Below are 14,158 nucleotides of genomic sequence, written 5' to 3' on the forward strand. Positions count from 1 at the left end.
TTTACAAAAAGTTGTCACTAAATGATATATTGCTCACACAGGCCATGGGCATATGTGGAATTGCACCCCAAAATACATTCGGCTGTTTCTCCTGAGTACGGGGATACCACATGTGTGGGACTTTTTGGGAGCCTAGCCGCGTACGGGGCCCCGAAAACCAATCACTGCCTTCAGGATTTATAAGGGTGTAAATTTTTGATTTCACCCCTCACTACCTATCAGTTTTGAAGACCATAAAATGCCCAGATGGCACACACACCCCCCCCCAAATGACCCCATTTTGGAAAGTAGACACCCCAAGCTATTTGCTGAGAGGCATGTTGAGTCCAAGGAATATTTTATATTTTGACATAAGTTGCGGGAAAGTGACAAATTTTTTATTTTTTTTTTTGCACAAAGTTGTCACTAAATGATATATTGCTCACACAGGCCATGGGCATATGTGGAATTGCACCCCAAAATACATTTAGCTGCTTCCCCTGAGTATGGGGATACCACATGTGTGGGACTTTTTGGGAGCCTAGCTGCGTACGGGGCCCCGAAAACCAATCACCGCCTTCAGGATTTCTAAGGGAGTAAATTTTTGATTTCACTCTTCACTGCCTATCACAGTTTCGGAGGCCATGGAATGCCCAGGTGGCACACCCATGACCCCATTTTGGAAAGTAGACACCCCAAGCTATTTGCTGAGAGGCATGGTGAGTATTTTGCAGCTCTCATTTGTTTTTGAAAATAAAGACAAGAAAAAAAATTTTTTTTTTTTTTTCAATTTTCAAAACTTTGTGACAAAAAGTGAGGTCTGCAAAATACTCACTATACCTCTCAGCAAATAGCTTGGGGTGTCTACTTTCCAAAATAGGGTAATTTGGGGGGGTTTTGTGCCACCTGGGCATTCCATGGCCTCCGAAACTGTGATAGGCAGTGAAGAGTGAAGTCAAAAATTTGCGCCCTTTGAAAGCCTGAAGGCGGTGCTTGGTTTTTGGGATCCCGTATGCGGCTAGGCTCCCAAAAAGTCTCACACGCGGTATCCCCGTACTCAGGAGAATCAACAGAATGTATTTTGGGGTGTAATTTCACATATTCCCATGGCATGTTTGAGCAATATATCATTTAGTGACAACTTTGTGCAAAAAAAAAAAAAATTGTCTTTTTCCCGCAACTTGTGTCACAATATAAATATTCCATGGACTCTACATGCCTCTCAGCAAATAGCTTGGGGTGTCTACTTTCCAAAATTGGGTCATTTGGGGGGGGGGGGGGTTTGAACTGTCCTGGCATTTTATGCACATTTTATTTTTTTTTTTTGCAAGAAAATTACTTTGAACCCCCAAACATTACATAGTTACATAGTAGGTGAGGTTGAAAAAAGACACAAGTCCATCAAGTCCAACCTATGTGTGTGATTATGTGTCAGTATTACATTACATATCCCTGTATATTGCGGTCATTCAGGTGATTATCTAATAGTTTCTTGAAGCTATCAATGCTCCCCGCTGAGACCACCGCCTGTGGAAGGGAATTCCACATCCTTGCCGCTCTTACAGTAAAGAACCCTCTACGTAGTTTAAGGTTAAACCTCTTTTCCTCTAATTGCAATGAGTGGCCACGAGTCTTATTAAACTCTCTTCTGCGAAAAAGTTTTATCCCTATTGTGGGGTCACCAGTACAGTATTTGTAAATTGAAATCATATCCCCTCTCAAGCGTCTCTTCTCCAGAGAGAATAAGTTCAGTGCTCGCAACCTTTCCTCATAACTAAGATCCTCCAGACCCTTTATTAGCTTTGTTGCCCTTCTTTGTACTCGCTCCATTTCCAGTACGTCCCTCCTGAGGACTGGTGCCCAGAACTGGACGGCATACTCCAGGTGCGGGCGGACCAGAGTCTTGTAGAGCGGGAGAATTATCGTTTTATCTCTGCAGTTGATCCCCCTTTTAATGCATGCCAATATTCTGTTTGCTTTATTAGCAGCAGCTTGGCATTGCATGCCGTTGCTGAGCCTATCATCCACTAGGACCCCCAAGTCCTTTTCCATCCTAGATTCCCCCAGAGGTTCTCCCCCCAGTGTATAGATTGCATTCATATTTTTGCCACCCAAATGCATTATTTTACATTTTTCTACATTGAACCTCATTTGCCATGTAGTCGCCCACCCCATTAATTTGTTCAGGTCTTTTTGCAAGATTTCCACATCCTGCGGAGAAGTTATTGCCCTGCTTAGCTTAGTATCGTCTGCAAATACAGAGATGGAACTGTTTATCCCATCCTCCAGGTCATTTATGAACAAATTAAATAGGATTGGTCCCAGCACAGAACCCTGGGGGACCCCACTACCCACCCCTGACCATTCTGAGTACTCCCCATTTATCACCACCCTCTGAACACGCCCTTGTAGCCAGTTTTCAATCCATGTACTCACCCTATGGTCCATGCCAACGCACCTTATTTTGTACAGTAAACGTTTATGGGGAACTGTGTCAAATGCTTTTGCAAAATCCAGATACACCACGTCTACGGGCCTTCCTTTATCTAGATGGCAACTCACCTCCTCATAGAAGGTTAATAGATTGGTTTGGCAAGAACGATTCTTCATGAATCCATGCTGATTACTGCTAATGATATCATTCTTATTACTAAAATCTTGTATATAGTCCCTTATCATCCCCTCCAAGAGTTTACATACTATTGATGTTAGGCTAACTGGTCTGTAATTCCCAGGGATGTTTTTTGGGCCCTTTTTAAATATTGGTGCTACATTGGCTTTTCTCATTATATATGTTTTTAAAGCAAATGCCGTACAAATTAAAATGGTGGGTGTTTCATTTTTTTTTTTCACACAGTATTTGCGCAGCGATTTTTCAAACGCATTTTTTTTGAGAAAAAACACACTTTTTTTAAATTTTAATGCATTAAACACACTATATTGCCCAAATGTTTGATGCAATAAAAAAGATGATCTTAGGCCGAGTACATGGATACCAAACATGACATGCTTTAAAATTGCGCACAAACGTGCAGTGGCGACAAACTAAATACATTTTTAAAAGCCTTTACAGGTTACCACTTTAGATTTACAGAGATCTACTGCTAAAATTACTGCCCTCGATCTGACCTTCGCGGTGATACCTCACATGCATGGTGCAATTGCTGTTTACATTTGACGCCAGACTGACGCTTGCGTTCGCCTTAGCGCGAGAGCAGGGGGGGACAGGGGTGCTTTTCTTTCTTTTTTTTTTTTTTTTTTTTTTTTTTTTCATTTTTATTGTTATCTCAGGGAATGTAAATATAGCAATAGGTAGTGACAGGTACTCCTTTTTTTGAAAAAATTGGGGTCTATTAGACTCTAGATCTCTCCTCTGCCCTCAAAGCATCTGACCACACCAAGATCGGTGTGATAAAATGCTTTCCCAATTTCCCAATGGCGCTGTTTACATCCGGCGAAATCTAAGTCATGAAATGCTCGTAGCTTCCGGTTTCTTAGGCCATAGAGATGTTTGGAGCCACTCTGGTCTCTGATCAGCTCTATGGTCAGCTGGATGAATCACCGGCTGCATTCTCAGGTTCCCTGTTAAGACAGGAGAGCCAGAGAAAAACACGGAAGACGGTGGGGGGGGGGGGTCATTCCCTCCCACTGCTTGTAAAAGCAGTCTAGAGGCTAATTAGCCGCTAGGATTGCTTTTACATAAAAGCCGACTGCTGACTGAAAAGAATGATACCATGATGATACCTAAACCTGCAGGCATATTGTGGTATAACCACTCAAAGTCGTGAATGGCGTACCTGAAGACAAAAAAATGGTTAAAACTAAAACACAGTAAACGGTAAAGTATAAAAAATTGCATACCTGAAAAGCAAACATGATAAAACATAATAAAAATAAAACATTTTAGAATAGAATACAGTAAAAAAGAGCAGAACAATAGAGAGAGAGAACAATAAAACGACAACTATTTATTTATTTTTTTTGTGGGTTTTTTTTTTTTTTTAACACTTTTTGTAACTGTAACTTTTATAACTGTAACCAGTTCCAGGTTCGGGTCTCTCAAAATGCGATGGCATCTTGAGAGACCCTGTGTTAGTGTGCCTAGTCTGTGCAATGCTGTACGCTAATACTCAACTAGTGTATGGTAGTGTTCAAAACATTCACCAATGCAAAGACCAGGATTGTCAGGACAGGAGGGACAATAATAGTGGGTGTCACGCCTATATCCGCGCTTGCTGCAGACACAACATCTTTTTTGGGGAGGTTCGTTGGGTGGGGGTGCTCGGGAAGACATAAAGAAAATACCTCTCATGCAGCTGACTGCATTTGGTTGGGGATGTGAATGGGGAGAGTACGGGCGCTGCAGAAGTGGTGAGTTCCCAATTATTAGGATTGGCGAATGCAGCAGGGAGGGCATTATGGGCATGACGGGCCCGTGTTTGTCGTCTTCTTGGTGGCAGCGGGACACTACTTGTGCTTGCCACCTCACCAGCTTGAACTGCACTTATGGGACTCGCCACGTCACCAAGTGTTACTGCAGTGCTGGTTTGACTATGACCGGGGTGTACTAGGCCGCTGGTGCTTGCCAGTTCACCAAAACGCTACCAAAAAAACTGTTAGCGATCACAGGGATCAGGCCTGATTCTGCGAACGCTGCAGTTATGTGTTTAGTGTTTTTTTTAAGTGACAGTGATCGATCGATACTGCACTTGGGTGGGCTGGGCCGGGCGGAGGGGCAAAACGCAGGTGCTCCCAGGTATCTGGGCTGATCCCCCTAACACTGCGTTTTTGGGAACCCTAAACTGCTGGGGACGCTAGTATAGATCTGATCGGATCAGATATTGATCCGTTCAGATACTATACCACTAAGGGAGGCGTATGCTGCGTGCGTGGGTGTTAGCGGTACTGGCGCTAACCTGACGCTGCCTGGGGCGACGCACATCACCACCGGGCGATCAGGGGGCTAAACCTTTATTCGGTAATAAACGGCGGGTGCCCTGACACTATAAAAAATAAACTAACTAACCAACGTCACCCGTAACAGTTATACGTTGATCACTGGTGAAAGGGTTAACTAGGGGGCAATCAAGGGGTTAAAACATTTATTAGATAGTATATGGGGGTCCCTGACGCTATAAAACGCTGACGCCGAACCTAAATATTTACCTCCCTAACTAGCGTCACCAGTGACACTAATACAGCGATCAGAAAAACGATCGCTTAGTGACACTGGCGACGGGGGGTGGGGGGTGATCAAGGGGTTAAAACTTTATTAGAGGGGGTTAGGGGGGTACCGTAGACCTAAAGGGGGCTAACACTAACTGCCCTACCACACTAACTGTCACAAACTGACACCAATGCAGTAATCAGAAAAAAAAATAAATAAATAAAAACTGCTTGGTGTCAGTGTGATGGGTGGGGGAGGGGTGATCAGGGGGTAAAGGGGGGGGGGGGGTAATGTATGCCTGGCATGTTCTACTGTGTGTGTGTTGTGCACTCGGATGTCTTCTCTCCTCGGCGCCAGAATGGAAAATACCGGGCCGAGGAGAGATGACATCACTTCCTCTGCTGCTGTTTACTATACAGCAGCAGAAGAATGATTCTATTGGCTGGGAGCGATCGGGAGGGGGGCCACAAATGGATGGCCTCCCCCCTCACCTCCAATCGCCGGGGGAGAAATGCCGACCGCCTCGGGCACGGGGGGGGGGGGGGTCCGATCGGGAGGCAGATCACGTACAGGTACGTGATTCTGCCTGCCCGTGCCATTCTGCCAACGTATATCGTCGTGAGGCAGTTGGCAACTGGTTAAAAGCAATCTATACCACACTGGGTCTGGAAGAGGAAAGAAAGGAGTTATCTCTGCATGACAAAATGTATGCAGGGCTCAGCGAACACAAAAATCGCAATTTCCCAGTACACTCAGTTATTTCTGAGACTATTAAGAAAGAGTGGACAGAGCCAGAGAGAAAACCTTTCTTTCTCAAAGCCTTAAAAAGGCGTTTCCCTTTTGATGAAGATCCAGCGGCGGTTTGGAACAAAACCCCCAAACTAGATGCCGCGTTTTCCCAAGTCTCGAGGTCAACAGATTTGGCATTCGAGGACATGGGGGTGTTATGAGATCCCATGGAAAAAAGGATGGACCAGCTACTAAACGCGCAGCTCCCGCATTTTTTCTCCCTTCAGAGACAATTGCTCTCAGGGAATAGATGCTCTGGCACATCTGTGGGATTTTCACCTAGGATATGCTTTTGCTCCATTCCGGTTAATCCCACTAGTGTTGAGAAAAATACAGAGAGAGTATCAATAATTTTGATTACTCCATATTGGCCAAAGAGAGCTTGGTTTGCCACAATTCTTCAGTTGGCAATCAAACCATATTGGCATCTTCCGCTCAGTCAGGATCTGTTGATTCAGAGTCCAGTGCATCATCCAGATGTAGGCAGGTTAAAACTCACTGCCTGGTATCTCAGGAGCAATTAATGAGAAGCAAAGGCTTTTCAGAGCATTTTACTACTACATTGCTTTCCAGTAGAAAAAAGGTAACCAGGGATATTTACGCCAAAGTATGGAAAGTCTGTTTCATTCTGTCATTCAGAACATAGGGATGTTAAAGACCTAGTTTCAGTGCTGGAGTTTTTGCAAAAAGGTGCAGACAAGGATCTTGCGGTCAGCACTCTTAAAGTGCAGGTGGCCGCTTTGGGAGTTTATCAGGAGAGATCCTTCTCTTCAGAAACTCTGATCATGAGATTTTTCAAAGCACTTTCCAGGTCTAGACCGGTCCCGGTGAGGCATTTCCTAAATTGGGATCTCTCGGTGGTTCTGCAAGCTCTGGCAAAAAAAACATTTGAGCCTTTACAGGCCATATCCCTACAGAATTTAACTTTGAAAACTATTCTTCTGGTCGCAATTACTTCAGCAAGAAGGATTCGTGAACTGCACGGCCTATCAGTAAAAGAGCCTTTTTTGTCAGTTTTTACTGATAGGGTTGTCCTTAAAGTAGATCCAGGGTTTTTGCCAAAAGTGGCAAGCTTTAGTAACAGGTCTCAGGAGATTACTCTCCCAACCTTTTGTGCTAACCCTTCGGGTAAAAAGGAAGGGCAGTTTCACAGCTTGGACGTAAGACATATCCTATTAGATTATTTGTAAGTAACAGGAGGGTTTAGAGCTTCAGATTCATTATTTGTTCTTTTTTCTGGAAACAAAAAAGGCCACCAAGCATCAAAAGGATCATTGGCTAGATGGCTTAAGACAGCTATTTCTGTAGCCTATTCTTAAATGGGTTTATCTTCCCCGCTGGGAATTAGGGCTCATTAAACGAGGGCCCAGGCCACTACATGGGCAGAAAGAGCTGGTGCCACCCCAGATCAGATTTGTAAGGCGGCTACGTGGTCAAGCTACTTAACGTTTGTCCGTCATTACAGACTGGATCTCCTGTCAGCAGGGGATCAGACTTTTGGCAGAAAGGTTCTGCGGGCTGTGGTCCCTCCCTAGGGGGGGTAAGTCTCTCTATTATCCTCAAGTGCTGTCCTGAAAGACGTTAAGGGAAAATGCAAGTTAGACTTACCGGTAACTTGTTTTCCAGGAGTCTTTCAGGACAGCAGCATCCCGCCCTATTGAGATATAGATATATATATACATACACACACTGTGACTAATCATATCTCGATTATGTGTTCCAGTTTGGGGCCGGAGGTTCTCTACTACTACTACTACTACTACTACTACTACTACTACTACTGACAATGTGTGGAAAGGAGCCTCCTTTTAAAGTTTGGAGGAAGAGGTGTTTCCTGTTTGCAAGGGGAGGAGTCACACTCTCTCTCTCTCAAGTGCTGTCCTGAAAGACTCCTGGAAAACAAGTTACTGGTAAGTCTAACTTGAATTTTCCTCCACCCTGCAGGGTCTGGAAGATTAGCACCTTTAATCGCATCTCCCATCCAACAGGATAGGAAGCGTGTCAGATCCCCCTCCCCCACCTTAGACCCTTTATCAAGGGAACAATGGGTACAGGATGAGGTGTTACCCTCAGGCGATCAGGAGGAAAGACAAACCGATGATTCCTCTGCAGAGGAAACAATGGTAGATGAACCTTTTTCAGCCTCACAATCTGAGAAGTTGCTGATACAATTTCTTACTGAGATGGTTTGTTCTACTTTCATGCTGCCTTTAACAGACTCTGCTGAAAGTTCAGTTTCTTCCTTGGGTTCCTTTTAAAACTCTCACAGCCTTTGCATGCGTTTCCCATCCATGCATTACTAGAAAAGCTTATCTATGCTGATTGGGATCTCCCAGATAAGCATTTTCTTCCTCCTAAGAGATTCTCAGTTCTCTATCCCATGGAGGAAAAATTCACCAAAAAATGGAAAGTACCAGCAGTTGACGCTGCGATTTCCAGTGTGAACAAAAGTCTAACTTGCCCAGTAGACAATGCACAAATGCTTAAGGATCCAACAGATAAAAGGTTGGAATTCCTGTTAAAGTCCTCTTTTTCTTTGGCAGGTGCTGTTACTCGGCCTGCAGTTGCTGCAATAGGCATCTGTCAATCCTTAAAGGACCAATTTAGACAGGCCCTTAAAGAGGTTCCTGCACAACAGGCCCGGGATTTAGCTGAGCTACCAAGAGCATTATGTTTTGCCATAGACTCCTTTAGAGATTCCATTCACCAGGTGTTTCGCCTTGCGCTTGTACTAGTACACATGCGTAGAATCCTGTGGTTGAAAAGTTGGTCAGCCGAAACACCATGCAAAAAACTCCTGACTCCCTTTTCATGGGGATCGGCTATTTGTGGTTGATTTGGACAAATACATCCAAACGATTTCCAGTGGGAAAAGTACTCTTTTGCCATTCAAAAGAAAATATAAACGCCCTTCATTTAAACGGGCTCTTTCTCCTACGCCAGGGGCATTCGCTGGGGCCGGAAACCTTCAAAACAGAATTCTAAGGACTCATTATGAAGAGGCGACCCCCCCCCCCCCTCCCCTTGCCAAGGTGGGGGGGAGACTTCTGCAGTTCTCACAAGTCTGGCAAGAGGAAATTCAGGACAGATGGGTTAGCTCCACAGTATCTCTAAGGTACAAACTGGAATTTCGGGACTTTTCACTGTCTTGTTTTCTGAGGTCAAACGTTCCAAAAGATCCAGAGAAAATACAATCTCTGTTTCGGGCGCTAGACCGATTAATATCTCAGGGGGTGATCATACAGATTCCCACAGAAGAGCACTGTTTGGGGTTTTATTCAAACCTCTTTATGGTACCAAAACCAGAGATGTCAGACCCATAGTAGATCTAAAACAATCTAAATCCGTTTCTGAACATCCGCTCCTTTCGCATATTTCCCACTCACCAAAGCTTTCTGCGGTTCGAGGTAGAACAGCAGCATTTCCAGTTCGTAGCCTTGCCCTTCGGGCTAGCTACAGCACCCCGAGTGTTTACAAAAGTCCTGGCCCCACCTCTAGCCAGGTTAAGGGCACAGGGCATAACAGTCTTGGCATACCTAGACGATCTATTGCTAATAGACCAGTCGGTGGCTGGTTTGGAGCAAGGTGTACGCATTACAACCATTTACCTGAAAAGTCTAGGCTGGATTCTCAACCTAGAGAAGTCTTCCTTAAAACCGCTAAAAAAGCTGGAGTATTTGGGTCTGAAAAGGTGTTCTTACCTCTGGCAAAGATCAACTCCATAAGAGAGCTGGTGCGGATGGTCAGGTCAAAAGGAGATCCCACCATTCGCCTTTGCATGAGGTTGTTAGGAAAGATGGCAGCTTCATTCGAAGCAAGTCCCTATGCTCAATTCCATTCGAGACTGTTGCAAAACAGTATCCTGTCTGCTTGGAACAAAACAATTCAAGCTTTAGACTTGCCAATGCGGCTGTCCCCAAGGGTGTCCCAAAGCCTCAGTTGGTGGTTACTAACCCAGAATCTGCTAAAAGGAAAATCTTTCAGACCAGTTATCTGGAAGGTGGTAATGACGGACGCCAGCCTTTCAGGCTGGGGAGCAGTACTAGAGAGGACAACTGTCCAAGGACAGTGGTCTAAAAACGAGAAAGCCTTGCCCATCAACATCCTAGAGATTCGGGCAGTGCGTCTGGCTCTAAAGGCCTGGACTTTCAGGCTACGAGATTGAATCCTGATAGGACAATCTGACAATGCCACAGCTGTGGCCTATATCAGTCACCAAGGGGGCACCAAGAGTCGCGCAGCACAGATAGATGTGAACCATATTCTAACTTGGGCAGAAAGGAATGTTCCATGTCTATCGGCAGTCTTCATTCCGGGAGTAGAAAATTGGCAGGCGGACTACCTGAGTCACCAGCAGTTATTCCCAGGGGAATGGTCTCTTCATTCTGACATTTTCGGGCTATTCACCAAAGATGAGGGTCTCCGGACGTAGATCTTCTAGCGTCCAGATTCAAAATGAAGTTAGTCAACTTTGTGTCTAGGACAGGGGATCCACTCGCATGCGGATCAGATGCGTTAGTGACCCCATGGGATCAGTTCTCACTGATTTATGCATTCATATAGTTACATAGTTAGTAAGGTTGAATAAAGACACCAGTCCATCCAGTTCAACCTGAGTGAGTACACCCTCATATCAGTCCCTACCCTCAAGGAGCCCACAATCCAAGGTCCCCAACTCACGTTAATATACTAGGGCCAGTTTTTTTTTTTTGTTTTTTTTTTTTTTTTGAGCCAATTAACCTACCAGCATGTCTTTGGAGTGTGGGAGGAAACCGGAGTACCCGGAGGAAACCCACGCAGGCACAGGGAGAACATGCAAACTCCAGGCAGGTAGTGTCGTGGTTGGGATTCGAACCAGCGACCCTTTTTACTGCTAGGTGAGAGTGCTACCCACTACACCACTGTGCCGCCCCCCTATTCAGTTGCTGCCACGACTTCTTCTTTTCAGGATCAAGCTGGAAAGAAAGTTGGTAATTCTGGTAGCACCAGCATGGCCCAGAAGGTCATGGTATGCAGAAATCGTAAAGATGACAGTGGAGGATCCATGGTCCCTTCCACTACGGCCAGACCTAATTTCACAGGGGCCGATATTCCATCCTACCTTGCGATCTCTAAATTTAACGGCTTGGCTAGTGAAGCCCACATTCTGAAGAAACGTGGGCTTTCCGGGTCAGTTATCTCTACCCTGATTAATGCAAGGAAGCCAGCTTCCAGAACTATATATTATGGGGTCTGGAGGGCTTATGTTTCCTAGTGTGAATCCAAGGGGTGGCACCCTCGGCGATATATCATAGGCAGAATTCTTGCCTTTCTACAATTAGGGGTAGAGATGAACTTGGCCTTGAGTACTATTAAGGGCCAAGTCTCAGCTTTATCGGTCTTATTCCAAAGACCGCTTGCTTCACATTCTCTAGTCTGGGATTTTATGCAAGGGGTGATGCGGCTTAATCCGCCAGTCAAACCTCCTTTGAACCCTTGGGACTTGAACTTAGTTTTGTCAGTGTTACAAAAACAGCCGTTTGAACCGATACAACATATTCCCTTAGTTCTTGTGACAAGGAAGTTGGTATTTTTGGTTGCTATATCCTCAGCAAGGAGGTTTTCGGAATTGGCTGCTCTTTCTTGTAAAGAGCCATATTTGATTATTCATGAGGACAGAGTGGTGTTATGTCCTCATCCAGAGTTTTTGCCAAAAGTTTTTTCAGGTTTTCGCCTGAACCAAGATATTGTCCTGCCATCATTTTTTTTTTTTTCCAAAACCATGTTCCAGGGAAGAAAAGTCACTACATTGTTTTGATGTGGTGAGAGCAGTGAAAGTCTAAAGACAACTGCTCAGATTCGGAAAAGACTGATGTCTTATTTATTCTGCCAGAGGGTCCTAAGAAAATACAGGCAGCGTCGAAATCCACTGTCGCTAAGTGGATTCGGCAAGTTATAATTCGGACTTATAATTTAAGGGGTAAGATTCCCCCTTTTCAAGTCAAGGTGCACTCTACCAGGGCGGTTAGTGCTTCTTGGGCAGTGCTTAACCAGGCCTCTATGGCTCAAATCTGTAAGGCCGCAACTTGGACTTCAGTACATACATTCACCAAGTTTTATCAAGTGGATGTAAGGAGGTAGGAGGATATCGCCTTTGGGTGCAGTGTGCTGCAGGCAGCAGTATAGGTCCTCAAGTCTGGGGGTACCCTAAGGGTTGTGTCTCCCTCCCCTCAAATAGCATTGCTATGGGACGTCCCATTAAGTTATTACTCAGGCTCTGTGTCCCATGATGTACCATAAAGAAAATAGGATTTTTATAACAGCTTACCTGTAAAATTCTTTTCTTGGAGTACATTATGGGACACAGAGGTCCCTCCTCTCTTTTGGGGTTTAAGTATATTGCTTTGCTACAAAAACTGAGGTACTCCTGGAAGCAGTGTTAATTTCGTCAACTAAAACGTTTTTGTCATAATTTTCATCAGAGGCTTTTTTACAGTGACAAAAACTAAACTAAAAGCACAGTACATTTTCGTCAACTGACGAAAACTATGACGAAAATAGAATTTTCCAATGAACGAAAATGGGACGGTAATGGCAAGGAGGGACATTTACCCTCATGAATTTACTGGATTTATCTGTATATAACAGTGTATACGCCGATATTTGTTTTTTACCAATAGGGGGTGGGGATCGGGCAGTCCGCCCCCGGGTGCCACATATTGGGGGGTGGTCAAGCCAGCCGCTCTACATCTCCTGGCGCTTGGACAGCACTGCCAGAAAAGTCTATCATTAGGAAAAAATCATTGCCAACCCCTTCTCCTATACTGCTCTTCCTCCTGTGTCACTTATTGTAAGCTGAAGCTTCTAACCTCAAAAGCTTCGTTCTTGTTGGCCGCTCTCCTCCTCCTGCTCCTCCTCCTCAGAGTGTTGCTTTAGATTGGAGGAGAGTGGTCACATGACCATCCATGAATCTTCAGAGGAGAGCAGTCATGTGACCGGGTCCATGCAAGAACGAAGCTATGAGGTAAATTTAGAGACTTTGATTTACAATGAGAGTGACACAGGAGGAGCTGTGTATGAGAAAGGGCTGGCAGTGATTTATTCTTAATTTTAGAGTACGCTGGCAGTGCTGTCCCAGGAGATTGGGGGTCTCCTGGGAATGCAGGGGGGCTGTGTATTGTGGGGGGCTTTGTATTGTGCAGAGGGTGGGGGACTGTACTGTGGGGGGCTTTGTATTGTGCAGAGGGTGGGGGCTGTGCTGTGTACTGTGGGGGGCTTTGTATTGTGCAGAGGGTGTGGCCTGTGTGTTGTGTACTGTGGGGGGCTTTGTATTGTGCATAGGGTGAGGGACTGTGTACTGTGGGGTTCTGTGTGCTGTGGGGGGCTGTGTATACTGTGCACACTCCATTTTAGTTGACTAAAATGATTATATTAGACTAAAATGTACTGGAGATTTGAGTCGTCTAAAATACGATGACTAAAACTAAAATGACATTTTAGTCAAAGACTAAGACTAAAACTAAAACACTTTCAGAAGACTAAAGTGGGACTAAAACTAAAATGCCATTTTAGTCCTAAGACTAAGGCTAAAACTAAATCCTATTTTTTATTTTTTAGATGAAGAAACGCAACCAGTGGATTTAAGTTCTCTCTCAAGCAAACTGTTACCTAGCTTTACGTCACTGGGATTTAAAGATGACCGCAGGCATAAAGGTAAGAAAGAATAAATGTATTGAATTTTGGAGTTTTTCTGCAGTGTATGCTAGTTGAAAGGCTCTTCTATTCATAAGATTGTGTATGATTTAGAATTGGTGTTTACCTCCTATGGTGATTTGTGTTTTGGAGTAAAGTGAACCATTTGTGGTATTCTACATCGGTAGTCTAATCCTTTCCAAACATTCTGGAAAGCAGAACCACTTTCCCAAGTCATCCTCCAGAACGGTCACATGAGAGATAGGCTCCTCCTCCTACAGGAAACACAAGCACAGAGAGAAGTTAAAAGCTCTCCACCCACTACTGCCCTTCAGTTCTTGTTCTCTGCAGCCACATGCACAGCAACTTCTGTTTTGTTGTTTTTACCCTTTCGTTCCAAGGAGATACCTGGGAATGATTCTCTGGCGTCAACAGTCAAGGAGGTCCTGCTCCAAGAATGGGGGAAAGGGTAAGGAAGGATGTTTGCAGGTCGCATCTGGGGATCTCCAGTGGGCAGGTGAGGTACTATTACAGGGGCACCTTAGCAAACAC

General features: G+C 44.7%; 1 protein-coding gene across 10 annotated transcripts in view; it reads left to right on the top strand.

Moving 5' to 3' along the window:
• Positions 1-14,158, top strand: part of BRD9 (bromodomain containing 9) — a 101,222-nt gene that overhangs the window by 52,902 nt on the left and 34,162 nt on the right. For all 10 annotated transcript variants that reach the window (XM_073630662.1, XM_073630661.1, XM_073630666.1 and 7 more), the window contains one exon: positions 13,532-13,627. In XM_073630662.1, the coding sequence (XP_073486763.1) occupies positions 13,532-13,627 (96 nt within the window). The remainder of the gene's footprint in view (positions 1-13,531; positions 13,628-14,158) is intronic.

The sequence above is a fragment of the Aquarana catesbeiana genome, linkage group LG05 (assembly GCF_042186555.1).
Source record: "Aquarana catesbeiana isolate 2022-GZ linkage group LG05, ASM4218655v1, whole genome shotgun sequence".
In the NCBI taxonomy this organism is placed as follows: domain Eukaryota; kingdom Metazoa; phylum Chordata; class Amphibia; order Anura; family Ranidae; genus Aquarana; species Aquarana catesbeiana.